The sequence below is a fragment of the Nerophis ophidion genome, linkage group LG20 (assembly GCF_033978795.1).
Source record: "Nerophis ophidion isolate RoL-2023_Sa linkage group LG20, RoL_Noph_v1.0, whole genome shotgun sequence".
NCBI lineage: Eukaryota > Metazoa > Chordata > Actinopteri > Syngnathiformes > Syngnathidae > Nerophis > Nerophis ophidion.
In genome coordinates this window covers 9,753,260-9,777,504 of record NC_084630.1, presented here as the reverse complement: position 1 = coordinate 9,777,504, position 24,245 = coordinate 9,753,260, and the positions used below count along the sequence as shown (strand labels likewise).

The following is a 24,245-nucleotide window of genomic DNA, read 5'->3' as shown; positions in this document are numbered from 1 at the left end:
GAAACAAAACAGGAACAGACAAGAGTGAAAAAAACCAAATAGAACATAGCCAAACTAAACATGATCACCAAGACATGACAGGCTCCCTCAAATAAATGTAGACTCCCTTAGTTTTTCAAAGTTTTTTTACTCTAAGAAATGTGACAAATGTTGTACAAAGTAGCCGGTGTTCAACCACTTAAATATTTCAAGTTTCACTTTACTTCATAATGTTTAAAGTAGAAATGTTACCTGATTTGTTTAGGGTTATTATAGGATGAAAATAATCATAATACATCATTCCTATGGTTATTATTAGTGGATCTAATGGGCGGGAAGTCTCCCTTTTCTTTGAAAAAAATTTGTTACGCCTCGGTTTTGGACTTTAATCACGGTTCCTTGAACGCACCACAATTATGTTCAATGAGACGCAGAAGTGAAACTCTGTCTGGTGCCACAAATGTGTGATATTTTTATCTTCGTTCTATCACCTCATCCTAGTTTTCAAATAGCGGACTGCAAAAACTGAAATCTAAGTAAGATTAAATATCTCAAATAAGGGTGATATTTGCTTATTTTCTGTCTGATAAGACAATTCTTCTCACTAAGCAGATATCATGTTAGAGTGTTTTACTTGTTTTAAGGGTTTTGGTTTTGGTACCCGCCTCGGAAAAGTCCTTATTCCTGCAGCTATAGCCGCCCTAAATAGCAGGCTGAGAAGCCTGTAAATGTGTTGGTCATGTATGATGTCTTTTTCTTATTTTTGTTCGTGATGTGTAATGTCTTTTGTTTAAATATACGGCAGTGAAAATTAATTCTCCCAACGGGGACCAATAAATCTAAATCTACATCTAATCTAATCTAAATGATCTCAGTAAAATATTACAGCTTGTTGCTGATATTTGATGACCTATATTGAGTCAAACCTGCTTGAAATCAGAATATCAACTGTTGCAAAGCTGTGTCCATCCATCCATCCATTTCTACCGCTTATTCCCTTTTGGGGTCGCGGGGGGGCGCTGGCGCCTATCTCAGCTACAATCGGGCGGAAGGCAGGGTACACCCTGGACAAGTCGCCACCTCATCGCAGGGCCAACACAGATAGACAGACAACATTCACACTCACATTCACACACTAGGGACCATTTAGTGTTGCCAATCAACCTATCCCCAGGTGCATGTCTTTGGAAGTGGGAGGAAGCCGGAGTACCCGGAGGGAACCCACGCACTCACGGGGAGAACATGCAAACTCCACACAGAAAGATCCCGAGCCTGGATTTGAACCCAGGACTGTGTCATTAACACTTATAAATATAAAACTACATTTTTAAATAAGTAATTTCTTATTTTAAGCATGATAAAAAAAAATCATGCAGCTGAGATAGAAAGAGACAAGCGGTAGAAAAAGAATGAATGGATTAAAACAGATGGCAGCCAAATGGACTTTGCTGTTTTATTTTCAATGAAGCAATAGAAAATACATACTCGTGTAATGGTACAGTTGTTATTGGTGAGAATATACTTATTTTAAGGTATTTTTGAGTTCATTGAGGTTAGCTAATTTTACTTGTTTCGGAAAGTCTTGTCAAGCCAAATTTTCTTGTTCTATTGGCAGATAATTTTGCTGAGATCAAATAAAAATACACGTTTCCAGTGAGGGTTGGACTCCGGCAAGGCTGTCCTTTGTCACCGATTCCGTTCATAACTTTTATGGACAGAATTTCTAGGCGCAGTCAAGGCGTTGAGGGGTTCCGGTTTGGTGACCGCAGGATTAGGTCTCTGCTTTTTGCAGATGATGTGGTCCTGATGGCTTCATCTGACCGGGATCTTCAGCTCTCACTGGATCGGTTCGCAGCCGAATGTTAAGCGACCGGAATGAGAATCAGCACCTCCAAGTCCGAGTCCATGGTTCTCGCCCGGAAAAGGGTGGAGTGCCATCTCCGGGTTGGGGAGGAGACCCTGCCCCAAGTGGAGGAGTTCAAGTACCTAGGAGTCTTGTTCACGAGTGAGGGAAGAGTGGATCGTGAGATCGACAGGCGGATCGGTGCGGCGTCTTCAGTAATGCGGACGTTGTATCGATCCGTTGTGGTGAAGAAGGAGCTGAGCCGGAAGGCAAAGCTCTCAATTTACCGGTCGATCTACGTTCCCATCCTCACCTATGGTCATGAGCTTTGGGTCATGACCGAAAGGATAAGATCACGGGTACATGCGTCCGAAATGAGTTTCCTCCGCCGGGTGGCGGGGCTCTCCCTTAGAGATAGGGCGAGAAACTCTGCCCTCCGGGAGGAACTCAAAGTAAAGCCGCTGCTCCTTCACATCGAGAGGAGCCAGATGAGGTGGTTCGGGCATCTGGTCAGGATGCCACCCGAACGCCTCCCTAGGGAGGTGTTTAGGGCACGTCCAACCGGTAGGAGGCCACGGGGAAGACCCAGGACACGTTGGGAAGACTATGTCTCCCGGCTGGCCTGGGAACGCCTCGGGATCCCCCGGGAAGAGCTAGACGAAGTGGCTGGGGAGCGGGAAGTCTGGGCTTCCCTGCTTAGGCTGTTGCCCCCGCGACCCGACCTCGGATAAGCGGAAGATTATGGATGGATGGATGGAAATAAAAATACACCTAATTTATTTATTTTTTCTTGTTTTTGAATACTGACTTTTTGCACTGTGGCGCTGTGAGTAAATGAATACATGTGCTTTCATGAATTGTGTAAAGAGTCAAGTGTTCAATGCTGGGGTTGTCACGACCAGGAGGAATAAACCACGGGGGAGGGACATACATTCATACATATGACATACATTCATACATATGACATACATTCATACATATGACATACATTCATACATATGACATACATTCATACATATGACATACATTCATACATATGACATACATTCATACAGTAGCCTGCTCACAGCCAGATTAGAGTCGCATATGAAAATGATGTAAAATGTTGTTAGCAATCTACTAAATGTAAACATGCCAGCAAAAGAAGGATAGTGAAGACTTGAAGTCTCGTTTGAGTACTCAACGTATTATTACGACACAGGAGAGCTACTTGTGATAACAAAAGGGCCTGATTTACTAAGATCCAAATACCACGCACTAAAAAGTGTGCGCAATCTATAAGAAATGATGTGCTACAGTATTAGTCGGGTGGGTTGCGTATGATCTACTAACACTGACAGTGCAATTGAAAAATGGTGCAGACCTCCCTATTTCTATGAGGATTTGGAATATATTTTGGTTATCTCATTATTTTTGACAGCCTTAAAAAACACAGTATTTTTGTAGGATTTATGACAACACCTAGCAGTATGCTGCGAAGGGGGGGTTGGGGGGGGGGGGTTTATATTTGCATCCTTATGTGTGTATGAGAGAAAAAGCTATATGTGGTGCAGAGTCGGCACAAAAGGGAACTGGGAGCCAGGGCAGCCCAAGACTGGGGGATTTCCAGAGGATCCTCGATAATTCCATTCTGCTCCATTCCATCTTATCAGGAATCCACTTAGGCCTTTGAACAAGGCGTGTGTGTGTACCTGTGTGTGTGTGTGAGAGTGTGAGAGTGTGTGAGCTTGTATTTCTGCCCTTCTTGAGATATCAATAAGGAAAAGTACCTTCCATGTGAGAACCGGTGAACAAGTTAGGACCGAAATCATGGTCCCAATACGGAAAACCATTGCATCTCATTTGTACCATTGGTAGTGAAATATATCAAAATAAAGGTGGTCCCAAAATGGAGGGATTTTGTGTCGGTTTTAAAAGTGCTCCCCCTCTTGTCGATATATGAAATAACAAGTGTGTGTTAGAAATTGAAATGCGCCCCCTTTGGCCAAAATGAATCAAAACAATTTAGAACATATGTATTTAGAGACATACTGTAATAACTTGAAGTAAATAATGAAGGTTTAAAAACAATAACAAACAAAAAAATTCCAAAACAATTAAAAAATAACTAAAAGCAGTGTTTTTCTCACAATGCGTCGGACAAATTCTCATATTCTTTCTTTTTCTGCAATATTACAATATTTTATTGTAAAATTATTACTTGTTTATGTTCAATTCTTACTTTTCAACGCAAAATGGTGACATTTGTCATATAATTTTCACAATATTGCCAATTTTGTTGTTGTGGTAAAATAGTGACTTTTTTATAGTAAAATTATGACTTTTTTTCATAATGTTGCCGAGTAAAATTCAAATTCAAATTATTATTTTCTAATACAATTTTGACTTTTGTTGAGTAAAATTACGACTCTCTTAATAAAATTGCCAACATTTTTAAGCTTTTCTTGTAAAATTGCGACTGTTATTTCGGTTTCTGCAATATTACAATATTTTTTTTATAAGATTATTACTTTTTTATGTTAAATTGTTACTTTTTAATGCAAAATGGTGACATTTGTCATATCATTTTCACAATATTGCCAATTTTTTTGTTGTGGTAAAATTGTGACTTTTTTTTAGTAAAATTATGACTTTTGTCATAATTTTGCCAAGTAAAAATCCGATTATTGTTAATATGTGGCCAACATTTAAACATTGTCTTATACAGTTTTGACTTTTGTCGAGTAAAATTACGACACTTTTCATAAAACTGACAACATTTTTAAGATTTTCTTGTAAAATTGCGACTGTTATTTGTGTTTCTGCAATATTACAATATTTTCCTGTAAAAATATAACTTGTTTGTTAAATTATGACTTTTTAATGCAAAATGGTGACATTTGTCATAAAATTTTCACAATATTGCCAATTTTTTGTTGTGGGAAAATTGTGACTTTTTTAAGCTTTTCTTGGAAAATTGCGACTGTTATTTCTGTGTCTGCAATATTACAATATTCTTTTTATAAAATTATTACTTTTTTATGTTAAATTGTTACTTTTTAATGCAAAATGGTGACATTTGTCATATCATTTTCACAATATTGCCAATTTTTTTGTAGTGGTAAAATTGTGACTTTTTTTTTTAGTAAAATTATGACTTTTGTCATCATTTTGCCAAGTAAAATTCCGATTATTGTTAATATATGGCCAACATTTAAACGTTGTCTTATACAGTTTTGACTTTTGTCGAGTAAAATTACGACACTTTTCATAAAACTGGCAACATTTTTAAGATTTTCTTGTAAAATTGCGACTGTTATTTCTGTTTCTGCAATATTACAATATTTTCCTGTAAAAATATAACTTGTTTGTTAAATTATGACTTTTTAATGCAAAATGGTGACATTTGTCATTTAATTTTCATAATATTGGCAATTTTTTTGTTGTGGGAAAATTGTGACTTTTTTAAGCTTTTCTTGTAAAATTGCGACTGTTATTTCTGTGTCTGCAATATTACAATATTGTTTTTATAAAATTATTACTTTTTTATGTTAAATTGTTACTTTTTAATGCAAAATGGTGACATTTGTCATATCATTTTCACAATATTGCCAATTTTTTTGTAGTGGTAAAATTGTGACTTTTTTTTCTAGTAAAATCATGACTTTTTTCATCATTTTGCCAAGTAAAATTCCGATTATTGTTAATATGTGGCCAACATTTAAACGTTGTCTTATACAGTTTTGACTTTTGTCGAGTAAAATTACGACACTTTTCATAAAACTGACAACATTTTTAAGATTTTCTTGTAAAATTGCGACTGTTATTTCTGTTTCTGCAATATTACAATATTTTCCTGTAAAAATATAACTTGTTTGTTAAATTATGACTTTTTAATGCAAAATGGTGACATTTGTCATTTAATTTTCATAATATTGTCAATTTTTTTGTTGTGGTAAAGTAGTGACTTTTTTTGCAGTAAATGTATGGTTTTGTCATAATTTTGCCAAGTAAAATTCATTTTTATTGTTAATGTAATGCCAACATTTAAACGTTTTTGTCACGGTGTGTTGTGGACGAACCCCAAGATGCAGGGAAGGTGGCAGGCATTGAGTAAGAAAACATTATTTAATTTAAACACTAAAACAAGAACAAACAAAAGGGTACTAACAAAAGGCGCGCACAAGGCGGAGAACAAACATGGCTATGAACAAAGACACTTACTGTGACACGAAGGAATTATGGCATGAGCAGAGTGAACAGAAGTAGACACAGCTACAACGATAATTAATAATGAGATTGACAGGTAGTGACGACATCGACACGACAATAATCCAGCACTGACTGGACGACAAAGCAGGTTTAAATAAGAGCGGGCTGATTGACACCAGGTGTGGCCAGGTGCCAATCAGCCACAGATTAGGGGAAACAGCGCTCAGGGAGAAAAGCAGGAAATTACCAAAATAAAAGCGCTGACAGGAAACAAAGACATACACAGAGGGAAACTAAAAGAAAACCAAACCGTCAGGGACAAGCCTGACAGTTTTCTTATGCAGTTTTGACTGACCCTTTTCATAAAATTGCCAACATTTTAAGCATTTCTTATAAAATTGTGACTGTTAATGAGTAAAATTCCAACTTTTATCATAATATTGCACAATTGTTCAGTTTTTCTTGCAAAATTTTGACATGCGTTTAGTAAAATTAGGACTTTTATCTTTTTTCTTGTGACATTCCAATTCATTTTTCACAAAAAAGCTGTTTTGCACTGTATGTATATATTATTAATGTTGTAAATACACATCTTTATATATCTAGAAAGGGTTGTCCTAAAGAGGTAGGCATTAATCGGAGGTCTCAAGAAGGTATGAAATACAACAATGTGTGTGTGTGTGTGTGTGTGTGTGTGTGTGTGTGTGTGTGTGTGTGTGTGTGTGCAGGTGGGGAACCTCTACTCAAAGTATCCGTGTGAAGACAGTTGTCACAAGATCTGTGTGCACTGCATTTTAATGTGTATCTAAAGGCATTTGTATGCAGGAGGAAACTAGGAACTGGTGCCTTCCTCGTCCAGTGTGTGTGTGTGTGTGTGTGTGTGTGTGTGTGTAAGTGTAAGTGAAGGTAGGTCATGCAACACAGTTCATGTCATCCTCTAGCGGCCTGGCTAAATTGACTGCAGACTGTCTCGCCGACCAATTTTACAGACTGATTCTGCCGACTTCAAGATAGCCATGCAGACTTACTCACATACATCAGAAAATAAAGTTGCTTTCGAGATGAGCCGAGCTGCTTTTGGGAAGCTTTAACAGCAAGAAAAGAGCGGTCAGGGATTTTCAACCTTCACGGTCCTATAGAGAAGGCAACACTGTGCATTTGTATCAACACTTGGAAAATGCATGGTCAGTCTGTTGGTAACATGCGATTGATATGGACCCAAGTCTGGATGGATCTTGCCTGAGAGGAAGGCAGGCGGTAAATTATTTTGCAATGCTGTTTGCCGAAAATGATGGAAAGCGCCACTCTTCAAAGCAACTGACACTGTGGTCTAAGTTGGAATTGCCACAAAACACATTTTAACATATTCAACACTCTACAACAGGGGCGCTCACACTTTTTCTGCAGGCGAGCTACTTTTCAATTGACCAAGTCGAGGAGATCTACCTCATTCCTATTCATAATTTATATTTTTTTATTTATGAAAGAGACATTTTTGTTAACAAGTTAATGGTGTTTAATGATAATACAAGCATGTTTAACACACATAGATTCCTTTCTTTCATGAAGACAAGAATATAAGTTGGTGTATTACCTGATTCTGATGACTTGCATTGATTGGAATTAGACAGTGGTGCTGATAAAAAAAAGTCCTCCTTTCTGTCCAATACCACATGAAAGTGGTTGGATTTGGCATCTCATTTGTCCAACTTGCATACTCGTTTTTAAACACTTTGTTATGAGAGTAGCATATGTGTGTGGCCCTTTAATGTCTGGCAGCAGGTGAGTGACGTCAGTGAGTGTGCGGGTGGGCAAGCAAGTGAGAAAGCGGTCGCTGAGGGCGGGGGAGAAATACATTGGCATCAAACTCCGTAGCTTGCTAGCTTGTGCACGCTTGCTTTCTGAGACTCTTATTTTGTTAGCACAGGCAGGATGAAGCAGGTCTTTTATGGTGAAGACAGGAACTGTGCAGTCGGTCTTTAGAGTTTTGACAGTAGGTACGGAGTCTCTAGAAATAAAATGTGTTTCTCTGCGTCCACCCTGTTAGAGATTTTTTTCTTAAATATGAGCTCGCAGCAGCCAGCGTCATCTCACAAGATCCTCGGGTGCCGAGAATGTCAAACAACTGACGAAAGTGAAGTCTTGGTATGATTGATGATTGCTCATTTTTATGTCTATTTTTTAATGCCTGGCTTGAGATCGACTGACACACCCTCCGAGATCGACCAGTCTATCGCGATCGACGTAATGGGCACCCCTGCTCTACAACCATCTGGTGGCTGAAGTGGACAGTACTCCGATTCGTAATGTTTCATGTGTCGGGTAAAGCGTGACGAATGATGCCATACGAATGTGATGACTCTTCTTCGGCATTGTAATGCCGGTGTGGTTTTCCCGTGGATGCGTCGAAGCAGAACACAGCATAGGTAAGATAAAAGGTATTTAATAACAAAAGTCTATGAACAAAAATACTGGTGTAAAGAGAAAAAGTAAACAAAAGACGCTAGCGTGAAAGCTAGGATAAAACAAGGAAAACTAGAACTTGGTACGAGGACACAAAAGAGTAAACAAAACATTTAGCATGAAAGCTAGACAATAAAGTGGCTTGGCGTGAGAGCTAGCGAGAAAATACATACGAATGATGAGAGTCGTCACTGATGCGCGTGGGCAAATTAGGATCCGAGAATGAGTAAACAGAAAAGGTGAGCTTAAATAGGAGGGTGAAAATTAGTAGCAGGTGTGCGGGGCGAGACTAACAGGTGGACTGATGTGTAACCATAGTGATGGACAAAAACAGGAAATAAACGGGTCAGACTGAGAATGAAAAAACAAACACGTGAAGATCTGAGCAGCAGATCGCAACAGTATTACCCCCCAACAAAAGACAGATACCAGATGTCTTAAAAAAAACAAACAAAAACTTGAACCCCCTCCCCAAAACCAGAAAGTTCACAAACGAAGGGAGGGCGGAGGGAGGCCACGGTGGAGGGTCGCCAGATCGCATGTCCCCGAATCCACCGAGGACACATCATGTGGCGGCGGCGGGTGGAACGCTGCTGCCGAAAAAGTTTTGGCGGGCGACCTCGAAAAGGCCACATTAGTGGCCGCATCGCAGGATGAGGTGCCCGGCGAGGCGGACGACCCGGGCACGGCCACATCCGTGGCCGACATGGAGGAGGGAGTGTCTGGCGAGGAGGATGACCTCGCAGAGGCCACGCCCGTGATCGACGTGGTGGACGACGCCTCAGCACCGAAATCCCAGCAGGCTTGGAAGCAGCAGACGAGGGTGCGGGGACTGCAGCCAAAGCAGGCCCGAGTGCAGCTGGCGAGGATGATGCGGGTGCTGCAGCCGAAGAAGGCGTCGGAGGCGGCCTGGGAGCCGCAGGAGTCGTCGGAGGCGGCCTGGGAGCCGCAGGAGTCGTCGGAGGCGGCCTGGGAGCCGCAGGAGTCGTCGGAGGCGGCCTGGGAGCCGCAGGAGTCGTGACTGGTGTGAGCTCCAGCCTCATCGTCGGCGCCGGTGTGGGCTCCAGCTTCTTCGTCGGCAGTGCTTGGCGGCGTGGAGCTGGTACCGGCGCTTGTCGAGGAGCTGGCACTGGAGTGGGCTCCAGCCCTGTCGGCACAGGTGAAGGTTCCAGCCCCGTCGTCGACGGTGTGGGCTCTAGCCCCATTGTCGACGTAGGTGCCGGAGTGGGCTCCAGCTCTGGAGCTGGTGCTGGAGTGGGCTCCAGCTCTGGAGCTGGTGCTGGAGTGGGCTCCAGCTTTGGAGCTGTTGCTGGAGTGAGATCCAGGTTAAAGTCTGTAATTGGTATGAGAACCAGTTCTGGGTCGGAGGCTGGTGTGAGAACCAGGCTAACATCAGTTTCTGGTGCGAGAACCAGACTAGAGTTCAAAACTGGTGTGAGAACCAGGCCCGAAAAAGCTGCTGGTGTGTGAACCAGGCGAGAGTCGAATTCTGGCGTGAAAACCAGGTTAGTGTCATGTGCTGGTGTGAGAACCAGACTGGGAGCAGGTGTCGGCTTCAGCCGAGGGGCAGGTGTCGGCTTCAGCCGAGGGGCAGGTGTCGGCTTCAGCCGAGGGGCAGGTGTCGGCTTCAGCCGAGGGGCAGGTGTCGGCTTCAGCCGAGGGGCAGGTGTCGGCTTCAGCCGAGGGGCAGCTGTCGGCTTCAGCCGAGGGGCAGGTGTCGGCTTCAGCCGAGGGGCAGGTGTCGGCTTCAGCCGAGGGGCAGGTGTCGGCTTCAGCCGAGGAGCAGGTGTCGGCTTCAGCCGAGGAGCAGGTGTCGGCTTCAGCCGAGGAGCAGGTGTCGGCTTCAGCCGAGGAGCAGGTACAGGGGTCTGCCGAGGAGAACTAGGGGACTGGCTGTGAGCAGGACTAGGACTATGATGAGTGATAAGACAAACACTAGGACTCGGGCAAGGACTTGAGAGAGGACCAGGACTTACAATCACACTAGTGCTTTGAGAAGGGCTTGGGCAACGACCAGGACTTACAGTCATACCAGGGCTTGGGCAAGAACTAGGACAAACGGTCAAACTAGGGCTTGGGCAAGGACTGGGACTAACAATCAAACTGGTGCTCGGGCAAGGACTAGGACAAAGACTAGGACTTACAGTAACACTGGGGCTCGGACAAGAACTTGGGTAAGGACTAGGGTTCGGACTAAGACCACGAGGGGAATCAGTACTAATATTACAAAGGCAAGAAACAAGACTCGGGACCGGACTCGAAACAGGACTCGGACTACGGATCAGTCTACGAGTGGAACTAGGACTACGACGACTACGAGAAAGACTAGGACTAGAACTAGAATCAGAACGGAAACTCGGACCAGGACTTGGACTACGACTCAGTCTACAAGTCGGTCTACGAGTAGGACTAGAGCATGGGCTACGAAGAAGGCTGGGACTCGAACTCTGAGAGAGACTGTGACTAAAACTAGAACTAGGGCACAGACGGAACACAGGTGGAGGAGGTCTAAGAGGGCGTGACTTGACCGGGGAGAACACCGGTGGAGGAAGTCTAGGAGGCCGTAGTGGCTTAACAGGTTTAACAGGGGTAAACACCGGTGGAGGAGGTCTAGGAGGCCGTAGCGGCTTAACATGTTTAACAGGGGTAAACACCGGTGGTGGAGGTCTAGGAGGCTTAGTAGTAATACTGGCCCTCCCCTCAAGACCCGGATTCCAGACGGGGTCCCGTTGGATAGAGGCTGACCGTAAGGGCGGGCGGTGGGAGGTTTGGAGGAGGGCAGACTCCACCCCATTAGTCTGTATGAGGAGAGGATTGTTCTGAGCAGCAAGAAATTTTTCCTCCAGCTCCAGTTCAATCAAAACTCTCCTGTACCACTCGTCCATCCAGGCAGGACTATATTTTTCTAGGTCAGTTTCAAAATCAGGTGACGTGGGGGCAGGACGTGAAATAGGCTGAGATGTGGGCGGGGCCAAAGTAATGGGAGGCTGATCTTGACAATTAACAATATACTGAGGGTGACTAGAATCAATATAAATGTCCTGATACTGTGTGAAAGTATTATTACTGTCCAAGTTTTTGGAAAATGGCTGAGATATATCGTCCACAATAAAAAAATCTTCTGAAAAAATGTCATCAACAGAGGCCGGTGTTGCGTCACCGGTGGGCGTTCCCCAAATGACGTCATCGCTTGTGTCAGAAAAAGTGTCATGGCAGCTTAAGGAATGATTTGAAAAAAAACAAGCAGGATTACCGGTAATGACGGGTGAATCCTGGACGGGGTGAAACTTGCTGTGTCCATGGGGAGGAATAAGTGGTGCTGGAACATTACTGCCGCGCGGGGGACCTCTCCACTGGACCCCCCGCTTCTTCGGGGCAGCGCGAACGGCTTCGGAGGAGACTTCAGGCCCACAGTCGAGTCTTTCCTGCTCCCAAGCCACGAGCTCCAACCACAACCCTAAGTCGAAGGGTTCCTCCCGTGGTTTCGACGCGGAAAAACAACTTGATGCTCGGATCCTACTGTGATGACTCTTCTTCGGCATTGTAATGCCGGTGTGGTTTTCCCGTGGATGCGTCGAAGCAGAACACAGCATAGGTAAGATAAAAGGTATTTAATAACAAAAGTCTATGAACAAAAATACTGGTGTAAAGAGAAAAAGTAAACAAAAGACGCTAGCGTGAAAGCTAGGATAAAACAAGGAAAACTAGAACTTGGTACGAGGACACAAAAGAGTAAACAAAACATTTAGCATGAAAGCTAGACAATAAAGTGGCTTGGCGTGAGAGCTAGCGAGAAAATACATACGAATGATGAGAGTCGTCACTGATGCGCGTGGGCAAATTAGGATCCGAGAATGAGTAAACAGAAAAGGTGAGCTTAAATAGGAGGGTGAAAATTAGTAGCAGGTGTGCGGGGCGAGACTAACAGGTGGACTGATGTGTAACCATAGTGATGGACAAAAACAGGAAATAAACGGGTCAGACTGAGAATGAAAAAACAAACACGTGAAGATCTGAGCAGCAGATCGCAACAACGAATCTTCTTTCCACAATATATTGGATACAGATGTGCGATGGAATCATTAGATTCTTTTGTACCAATTGTATTTGTTGTCTATGTATTTTCAAATACAGTAGTATATATATATATATATATATATACATATATAAATATATATATACTGTGTATAAATATATATGTATATATACATATATGTATATATATATATATATATATACTGTGTATAAATATATATATATATATATATACACACACAGTATATATACACACAGTGTGTATATATATATGTATATATATATATATATATATATATATATATATATATATATATATATATGTATATATATGTATATATATACTGTGTATAAATAAATATATATATATACACACACAGTACATATACACAAAGTGTATATATATATATATATATATATATATATATATATATATATATATTTATATATATGTCTTGATTGGATTATCCAGAGAATAGTGCTCGATACCGTGGTAGAGCGCAATATGTAGGTGTGGGAAAAAATCACAAGACTACTTCATCTCTACAGAACTGTTTCATAAGGGGTTCCCTCAATCATCAAAAAGAAATTTCCTGATGATTGAGGGAACCCCTCATGAAACTGTTCTGTAGAGATGAAGTAGTCTTGTGATTTTTTCCCACACCTACATATATATATATATATATATACATATATATATATATATATATATATATATATATATATATATATATATATATATATATATATATATATATATATATTATTCATTTTTGACCACTCCTCTGTTATGGTTTAAACAGGGAGGTGACGGCAGACTGAGACCAGGGGGAAATTAAGGTTCAAATTTTTATTCTATATAGTCAATACATATATATATATATATATATATATATATATATATATATATATATATATATATATATATATATATATATATATATATATATATATATATATATAGTATATAAGATCACGGGTACAAGCGGCCGAAATGAGTTTCCTCCGCCGTGTGGCGGGTCTCTCCCTTAGAGATAGGGTGAGAAGCTCTGCCATCCGGGAGGAACTCAAAGTAAAGCCGCTGCTCCTCCACATCGAGAGGAGACAGATGAGGTGGTTCGGGCATCTGGTCAGGATGCCACCCGAACGCCTCCCTAGGGAGGTGTTTAGGGCACGTCCAGCCGGTAGGAGGCCACGGGGAAGACCCAGGACACTTTAGGAAGACTATGTCTCCCGGCTGGCCTGGGAACGCCTCGGGATCCCCCGGGAAGAGCTAGACGAAGTGGCTGGTGAGAGGGAAGTCTGGGCTTCCCTGCTTAGGCTGCTGCCCCCGCGACCCGACCTCGGATAAGCGGAAGATGATGGATGGATGGATGGATATATATATATGTATATATATATATATATATATATATATATATATATATATATATATATATATATATATATATATATATATATATATATATACATAGTCTTACACCATACACACTCTTGGTATTTTTCCAACTCCATTTCCTTAGTTTATCAGTTAGTTTTGTTTTATTATATATATATATATATATATATATATATATATATATATATATATATATATATATATATATATATATATATTTATATATTATTCATTTTTGACCACTCCTCTGTTATGTTTTAAACAGGGAGGTGACGGCAGACTGACACCAGGGAGTTGTAAGGTTTGAATTTTTATTATATATAGTCAATATATATATATATATATGTATATATATATATATATATACATATATTTATATAGTCACCTCCCTGTTTAAACTATAATAGAGGAGTGGTCAAAAATTCAACCAAAAGCTTGTGGATGGCTACCAAAAGCGCTTTATTGCAGTAAACCTTGCCAAGGACATATCACCACATATTAACATTGCTGTATGTATACTTATGACCCGGCACCCGACTTATAATAAATTCATTAAAGAAACAAACTTCATCAATGTTTTCTGTGACCAACAAGAATATGCTCCAATCACTATATCACAAAATAATAAGAGTTTTAGAAATGATAGGAAACTCAAGACAGCCATGACATTATGTCCTTCACAAGTGTATGTAAACTTTTGACCACGACTGTAGGTGTTAGTCCTACTAGAGCGACTCCAAGGATACGTGCAAAAACATTTTGTTGTGCAGGCGTCCACACCTGTCCACCATTTAATTGTGCAGTCTTTAATGCACGCGGGGACTCCATCGAAGTGAAACAAGAACGGCTGCAGCAACCCGGGGAAAGAGGTGGTCGGCATGTTCCGAGAGCACATTACCCATACACAACGGCATCTGGCGTGGGTCAAAGCCACATCATGGGGTTTTAAGATGATCCGCAGCTGTGAAAGTGCTTGATTTGATTAACAGTGGAGCCTGCTTTTGAAATTGCTTGCATCGCAAAGGATCATCATCATTTAAAAGGGGAGGTGCACTTTAAACGAGGGTGCACTGCACTGAATTTTGCTTATCGTTAACCATCTTAATGAGAGACAAGAAGAGAAAAATTGTTTTTTTTGCATTCTCATTTGTAAAAATCGTCTCGTTCTTGGTGACTGGCAATGCAGCTAATGGGAGCAATCCACTCTGCCTCTAAATCACTTTAAAATTGCATCCAAAAACCGTTGCCATTTCTTCATTTACGTAATAACCAAACTGTGGCAACATTGTTATTGTTGGAGCAAACACTGGGCAACTAACTACTCAGTGGCCTAGTGGTTGAAACCAAAAGATACTTCTTGGGTACTGATTAGTGCAAAGGGCTACCAGTTTGATACACACTTAAATAAATTGCCAGAAATAGCCAATTTGCTAGATTTACCTTTAACTCTATGTTATTATTAATAATTAATGATATTTATCCTTATGGAAACACTGATCATCTTAATGATTTCTCACAATAAATATATATTTTTGATGACATGTTTTAAAAAGGTTAAAATCCAATCTGCACTTTGTTAGGATATATAACAAATTGGACCAAGCTATATTTCTAACAAAAACAAATCATTTATTTCTTCTAGATTTTCCAGAACAAAAATGTCAAAAGAAATTCAAAAGACTTTGAAGTAAGATTTACATATGATTCTACAGATTTTTTTAGATTTGCCAGAATATATATATTTTCTATTTTAATCATAATAAGTTGGAATAAATATTTCACAAATATTCTTTATCGAAAAAATAGAAGCTATAATGAAGAATCAAATTAAAATATATTTATTGTTCTTTGCAATAAAAAAAATACAATTTCTTGAACATTGATTTAGTGAAGTGAATTATATTTATATAGCGCTTTTTCTCTAGTGACTCAAAGCGCTTTACATAGTGAAACCCAATATCTAATTTTTACATTTAAACCAGTGTGGGTGGCACTGGGAGCAGGTGGGTAAAGTGTCTTGCCCAAGGACACAACGGCAGTGACTAGGATGGCGGAAGCAGGAATCGAACCTGCAACTCTTAAGTTGCTGGCACGGCCACTCTACCAACCGAGCTATACCGCCCTAAAATTTAAATTGAATTGAAGGAATTTAAAAGGCAAAAAGGTATATGTGTTTAAAAATCCCAAAATAATTTTTAAGGTCGTATTTTTTTTCTAAAATTGTCTTTCTGAAAGTTATAAGAAGCAAAGTAAAAAAAATAAATGAATTATTTTTAACAAGTGAAGACCCTCCATCCCTCCATTTTCTACCGCTTATTCCCTTTTGGGGCCGCGAGGGGCGCTAGCGCTTATCTCAGCTATAATCGGGCGGAAGGCGGCGTACACCCTGGACAAGTCGCCACCTCATCGCAGCAAGTGAAGACCAAGTCTTTAAAATATTTTCTTTGATTTCTTGGAGTTTTGTCTCTCTTAGAATTAAAAAGGTCAAGCAAAGCGAGACCAGCTTGCTAGTAAATAAATACAATTTAAAAAACAGAGGCAGCTCACTGGTAAGTGCTGCTATTTGAGCTATTTTTAGAACAGGCCGGTGGGCGACTCAACTGATCCTTACGGGCTACATGGTGCCCGCGGGCACCCTGTTGGTGACCCCTGGGTTAGAGAGTCCGCCCTGAGCTCGGTAGGTTGTGAGTTCAAACCCCGGCCGAGTCATACCAAAGACTATAAAATTGGACCCATTACATCCCTACTTGGCACTCAGCATCAACGGTTGGAATTGGGGGTTAAATCATCAAAAATGAATCCCCGAATGCGGCACCCACTTCCCAGTGGGTGACTCACTCCCTTTGGTATGACTCGGCCGGGGTTGGAATTCACAACCTACCGATCTCAGGGCGGACATTCTCACTTGCTCAAGTACACAACGGACGTGACGAGGTTGGTAGAAAGTGGGGATTGAACCAGGAACCCTTAGGTTGCTGGCACAGCCACTCTCCCAACTGCGCCATGCCGTCCCCAAGCATGCCTATCGCTTTGCGACGGCATGCTAAGGCAAAAGGTAAGATAGTTTTTGCGTCAACAGCTGAATGGCTTTTAAGTTTGCAACGCACACCACAATTTGATAGGACATCAATCTGTACCGACTGAAAAACATGAACAATCATATTACGGTATCTTCAAAAGTATTAACCCACATATGTCGTGTTTGTACACAGCTAGTTCGACTAAAGTTGTACTAACAAGCATGACGTGCAGTTGTCTGTTTGGTCTGGCTGGCCAAGGAAGTTTTTTCAAGTAGACTTTGGGTAAACACACCATTTATGTCGGCATAGCTTGGCTCCAAGTTCCATGTTTACACCGTGACCAAGTCATGTCAACCTCACTCTCTCGGATTCTGCCAACATTTCACACTCTTTGTGCTCGCTCGGATTCTGCCAACATTTCACACTCTTTGTGCTCGCGTCTATACCCAGCAGTTCATCCTCTGTATGTTCAGCTTCAAAAATATCTTAATTTGTCCAAAAATAGTTGTCGTTGTTGTCTGTTGCCAAGTCTGCCACAGATAAGGAGATGCTGCCCCGTTATTAATTGAAATAAAGTCTGAATGTCATTGAAACAGTTAGCTCCATCTTTTGACACTTCTTCCACTCTCGTCCTTGCACGCTACACCGCTACAACAAAGATGACGGGGAGAAGACACTGCCGAAGGTGAGTCACGTAAATAAGACCGCCCACAAAACGGCACATCCTGAAGCGACTGTCAGAAAGCGGCTTGAAGATGATCTGTCAAACATAATCCATGCAACATTTTGACCAAAGAACCACCATTACATGTTATGTAGACCACAAGGAAATGTTTTCAATTTAGAAAAATGTACTCCTGTAATATACCCTATAATCCAGTGCGCTTTATATATGAAAAAATATTGAAAATGGACCATTCATGGGCACTGCGCCTTATAATCCGGTGCGTCCTATGGCCAGGGAAATATGGTATATGAAAAAGTAATCATCATTAGAAAAAAGGCAACAATCGATTTTTTTTTTTTAATCAGCCCTTTATGTAATCCAACCGTTACAAAATGATATTGCTGAATGCACAAAATGTCTAATATTTTCACTTTTGACAGCTCATAAACAGAACGTTGGGACGCCTCCTTTCTCACAGCCATTTTTGCGCAACTGCCAGTTTGCCCGCACATTTCAGACGTGCTAAACAAACAACGCAAAACAACTCCCACCGAACAGTTTTATTCTTGATTAATCACAATGTGAGTGCTGAATAATGTATTTGCATTTTTCTCCTCCCAGTGATGAGGTTGTTCTGATTATCAGTATATTACGACTGGAACGACCTACCTCTGAGTGTTAGACAAGCCTCCTCTCTTCCTGTTTTTTAATCTCTCTTAAAAACGTACTTTTTTTTCTTGGCTTTTAACACTGAGTGATATCCATCCTGCAATGGCGCCCCATTATACACTTGCTGTGAACCTGTTTTTTTTTTTTTTTTTTTTTTTATCATGTTCTGTTTGTGTTGCGTTCTATGCTCGGTTCTCGTTGTCAAGGTTATTTGGTGACGAACCCCAAGATGCAGATATGGAGGCAGGCATGGAATGTGAAAACATGATTTAATTAAATACTAAGACAAAAACAAACAAAGGCTACAAACAAAAAAAGAACGCACGTGGGCGGATATAACAAACTGAGGGCTATGAACACACAAATCGGAAGCAGGGAACAAAAAACAGTAAGCTACAAACATCTACCAAATATAGCTTACCGCTACGCTGCAATCACACGACCAGTAGGAATGACAAGTACAAAATGACATTGACACGACAAGAGCAACATATGGCAACGACAAGTCCGAATGACAATACAATGATCCAGCAACTGACACAAGACAAAGGAGGTACAAATAGGAGCCGGCTGATTGGCAACAGGTGTGGCCAGATGCCAATCAGCCGCAGCTGATGGGGGACACAGCACTCAGGGAACAAGACAGGAAGCTGACAAAATAAGAGCACTAGACAGGAAGTAAGGACATGAAATACTAAACACACTGAGGAGGGACACAGCACACAGGGAACAAGACAGGAAGCTGACAAATTAAGAGCACTTGACAGGAAGTAAAAGACAGGAAATACTAAACATAGGAAACAGAAAAATGCAGAGGAAAAAACTAAAAATTAGACAAACTGTCAGGGGCGAGCCTGACATTCTTATTATTTTTTAACCTGCCCATTGTACAGCCCTTTGGCTACTCCTGTGGTAAATTTTAAATGTGCTTTATAAATAAAGTTGATTTGATTTGATTATTATACTGCATATTTATAAAGACAGTCATGGTATATACAGAACCCAAAACCAATGAAGTTGGCAACGTTGTGTAATTCGTAAATAAAAACAGAATACAGTGATTTGCAAATCCTTTTCAACTTTTTTTTCAATTTAATAGACTGTAAAGACAAGATATTTAATCATGGCAGTAGCAAAGTTCATTTCAAATATGGACGGATTCAGAAACATTAGCATCTGGAACAGTTACCCAACGTATCCATCATAGTGTTTGTAGCCAAAGTTAATTTACAACACCTGTCCCCAACAACAAAAACAACAACAACAACAACAGATCCAACACCATTAAAATAGGAAATTTCCTATTAACCTGGGGGATGTTTCAAATAAGCGTTTGATGAGCATTCGTCAAACGCTTTGATGAGCATTCATGGGCTTCACGGTGGCAGAGGGGTTAGTGCGTCTGCCTCACAATACGAAGGTCCTGCAGTCCTGGGTTCAAATCCAGGCTCGTAATCTTTCTGTGTGGAGTTTGCATGTTCTCCCCGTGAATGCGTGGGTTCCCTCCTGGTACTCCGGCTTCCTCCCACTTCCAAAGACATGCACCTGGGGATAGGTTGATTGGCAACACTAAATTGGCCCTAGTGTGTGAATGTGAGTGTGAATGTTGTCTGTCTATCTGTGTTGGCCCTGCGATGAGGTGGCGACTTGTCCAGGGTGTACCCCGCCTTCCGCCCGATTGTAGCTGAGATAGGCGCCAGTGCCCCCCGCGACCCCGAAAGGGAATAAGCGGTAGAAAATGGATGGATGGAAATGGATGAGCATTCGTCAACTTTTTTTGTGAAGTGAAGTGAATTATATTTATATAGCGCTTTTCTCTAGTGACTCAAAGCGCTTTACAGAGTGAAACCCAATATCTAAGTTATATTTAAACCAGTGTGGGTGGCACTGGGAGCAGGTGGGTAAAGTGCCTTGCCCAAGGACACAGCGGCAGTGACTAGGATGGCGGAAGCGGGAATCGAACCTGCAACCCTCAAGTTGCTGGCACGGCCACTCTGCCAACCGAGCTACGCCGCGTTTTTACGCCAGGCGTCAAATTCCAAATGAGCGAATATTTGCAAAAAATAAAGTTTTCCAGTTCGAATGGTAAATATCTTGTCTTTGCCGTCTATTCAACGGAATATAGCTCGAAAAGGATTTGCAAATCATTGCATTCTGTTTTCTGCGTTGAGGTGGCGGCTTGTCCATGGTGTACTTCGCCTTCCGCCCGATTGTAGCTGAGATAGGCACCAGCGCCCCCCGTGAGCCCAAAGGGAATAAGCGGTAGAAAATGGATGGATGGATGGATGCATTCTGTTTTTATTTACCATTTACACAACGTGCCCACTTTACTGGCTTTGGGTTTTGTAGATTTTGCTTCCTATTTTACTCCGAAAAATGATATTCATTGTGCGGCCCAAATACTTCCGTCACTTTGAGAGCATCACAGAGACAAACCACTTCACCTCTGAAGATACACGTTCCCTTCAATGTTTTGAGTCCTCGACCTGGTGTTGCCGTGACGGTTGTAAGCCGTGCTTTCTGACAGCAACCAAAGGAGCGGCACAGCAGGCAACACGTGGGAGGTAAAATCCACATTTGCTCGTGTCAGTTGTGAAATATGTCAAGGACCTAAAGATCGCTTTACAGAACCAGTACAAAAACTGGTTCCTGACATATCAGATAATACTGCATCTGGTCGTTTATCCATTTCATGTCCCATGGTAGTGAACAAATACCAATTTAGCCCACATTATTCAATGTACTTTTCCCATTGATCTACCCAGTGACTCTGTGATGAGAATAGTTCTATTCAAATGAGGATCCTTTACCTGGAATTAGGAATGTATGGTATACTGGTATTAGTATAGGACTGCGATACTAATGAATCATTTTTGGTACGATGTGGTCCTGATGGCTTCATCAGACCGGGATCTTCAGCTCTCGCTGGATCGGTTTGCAGCCGAGTGTGAAGCGACCGGAATGAGAATCAGCACCTCCAGGTCCGAGTCCATGGTTCTCGCCCGGAAAAGGGTGGAATGCCATCTCCGGGTTGGGGAGGAGACCCTGCCCCAAGTGGAGGAGTTCAAGTACCTAGGAGTCTTGTTCACGAGTGGGGGAGGAGTGGATCGTGAGATCGACAGGCGGATCGGTGCGGCGTCTTCAGTAATGCGGACGTTGTATCGATCCGTTGTGGTGAAGAAGGAGCTGAGCCGGAAGGCAAAGCTCTCAATTTACCGAACGATCTACGTTCCCATGCTCACCTATGGTCATGAGCTTTGGGTCATGACCGAAAGGATAAGATCACGGGTACAAGCGGCCGAAATGAGTTTCCTCCGCCGTGTGGCGGGGCTCTCCCTTAGAGATAGGGTGAGAAGCTCTGCCATCCGGGTGGAACTCAAAGTAAAGCCGCTGCTCCTTCACATCGAGAGGAGCCAGATGAGGTGGTTCGGGCATCTGGTCAGGATGCCACCCGAACGCCTCCCGAGGGAGGTGTTTAGGGCACGTTCAACCGGTAGGAGGCCACGGGGAAGACCCAGGACACGTTGGGAAGACTATGTCTCCCGGCTGGCCTGGGAACGCCTCGGGATCCCCCGGGAAGAGCTAGACGAAGTGGCTGGGGAGAGGGAAGTCTGGGTTTCCCTGCTTAGGCTGTTGCCCCGCGACCCGACCTCGGATAAGCGGAAGAAGATGGATGGATGGATGGATGGATGGATGTCTCTGAAACGTACCCAACCCACGTTGAAGTCCCGTCGTGACATTGCAGGTTTTACGAGCAGACAAGCATGTTCGGCGGCACAAAGTCACGGAGTACTTACAAGCAGACACAGTGTGGAGACAGAAAAGGGAGAACGGACGCATTTTGGCTTAAAAACTATGGATAAAGTATAACACCGACACACCATCAGGAAGAGATGCTTTAAAGCAGTGGTCCCCAACCACCGGGCCGCAGAATAATTTTTTATTAATTTTTATTTTAAAAAAAAATCTAAATAAAAAAAAAAATATATATATATATTTTTTTTTATCAAATCAACATAAAAAACACAATATACACTCACAATTAGTGCACCGACCACAAAAACCTCCCTTTTTCATGACAAAAACGTCCCTTTTTCATGACAAAGGAAAACAAAAACAAAAAAAAGAGAAAAGAAAGCAGATATTAACAGTAAATAAACAAGTTGATTCATAATTAATTTTCTACCATTTGTCCTTAATAATTTTGACAAAATAATAGAATGATAAATGAGACAATATGTTACTGCTTGTCAAACATGGGCTTGGACTAGGGTTGTTTCTTCGACGCAGAGGATGATTCGCACGAGCCAGGCGAGAATGTAAGTACATGATGATTTATTACTAAACAAACAGACTACAAATAAAAGGCAAAAAAAGGGCGCGCAGGAGGGCGGAAAACAAACTTGGCCAATGAAAAAAAAAAGACTAGCATAATGCTGCAAACTATAAACGTGAAACAAAAACACTTGCACTGTGGCATGAAAAAACAAAACTTGCACTGAGGCATGAATACAAAACTTACGTGGCGTGGTCGAAAAAGTAGGTACATGGAGATGTGGGTAAAGTGGGAAGTTGCCAGACTGACTATCAGGTGACTGGGGCTTAAATACTAGCAGTGATAATTAACCAGCAGGTGTGAGAACTGAGCACCGGGGCGTGACTTGGAGACAAGGTGGAAACTAATGAGTAACTATGGAAACAAAAACAAACCAGGAAGTGCAAAACAGAACTGAGTGTCCAAAAAACAAAACGTAACATGACCAAAACAAAACATAATCCATAGTATGCATATGTCAGCAGACTAATTAGGAGCCTTTGTTTACTTACTTACCCTAAGATTTGTTTGTTAAAAGAAAGCCAATAATGAAATTTTTTTGTGGTTCCATTTATCTACAAAAGTACCAAACTAATTTTAGTACCGGTACCAAAATATTGGTATCGTTACAGCACCACATTTCCATTATGTACTGTTCATTTCCAGCAAAAAGGAGGGATGACACATACAAAAGGTACGCACACAGCTTGATTGTAAACACCACGTACAGTAAAATGGTGTCACATTAATCACAACCCTGCTCGCTGTCATAAATCCGGTCCTCGTTGTTTCAGTCTCACAATTATTCAAACCATAACGATCCCCGTTTACGGTGACATCAGCTAACCTTTTAAAGTCATTACTCTCAAATAGTACTGGATATTCTTAATTTAGCCCTCGACCATCCATCAAACGGAGAGAAAAAAAACAAACAGATTTACACGTGAGCAGGTAAATTCATATTAGAACCGTACATTTGAACGCATCGCAGTGCCGGATAAATGAAAATGAGCCATCAGGCGGGCCGACACATTTTTCATCCAAATTAATGCAACATGCAAATTTCCTTTCAGTGTTTGCATGCTTGCATGGGTTATGGAATTCTATAGGAAGATTGCCATGAATGCAACATGTGCTCCGAATGACGTCCACTGAAGAACAATAGCCGCTCGCTAATCCAATTAGAGCTGATAAAAATGACTCGGTCAAAGGAAAAAAAAGAAAAAGAAAAAATGCTTTCAGGCTGAGCGAGAACGCCTAATGGAAATAGATAGTATTTAGTTTGGTAAACACAGGGGGTAAATGCATTTAGGAAGTCAAGCAAAAAAAAAAAAAAGCAATATAACTTAATGTCCTTTGAGAAATGATCTAGTTGCTTTTATGTGCTTTTTTTTTATACTCTGTTTGTGTATGCTAGTGTGTGTGTGTCTGTTATTGTGTGTGTGTGTGTGTGTGTGTGTGTGTGTGTCTTACCCACGGTAAGCTGACCAGTGAGTTGTCCCTCGCCATTCCTCGCATTGATAGTCACATTTCTATCAGACTGCATGATCAATGGACTGTCCTGTAAACAAAGAGATCGGGGGGGTAGTTTAGAACAAATGGCATTTACAGAAGGGACGGTGTGGCTCGGTTGGTAAAGCAGTTCGATCCCTGCTCCCGCCATC

The 24,245-nt window shown here is 41.6% G+C and overlaps 1 protein-coding gene across 2 annotated transcripts in view; it reads right to left on the bottom strand.

Moving 5' to 3' along the window:
- LOC133538702 (zeta-sarcoglycan-like) overlaps positions 1 to 24,245 on the bottom strand; it is a 466,471-nt gene that overhangs the window by 195,442 nt on the left and 246,784 nt on the right. For both annotated transcript variants that reach the window (XM_061880418.1, XM_061880419.1), the window contains exon 3: positions 24,055 to 24,142. In XM_061880418.1, coding sequence (XP_061736402.1) covers positions 24,055 to 24,142 — 88 coding nt within the window. The remainder of the gene's footprint in view (positions 1 to 24,054; positions 24,143 to 24,245) is intronic.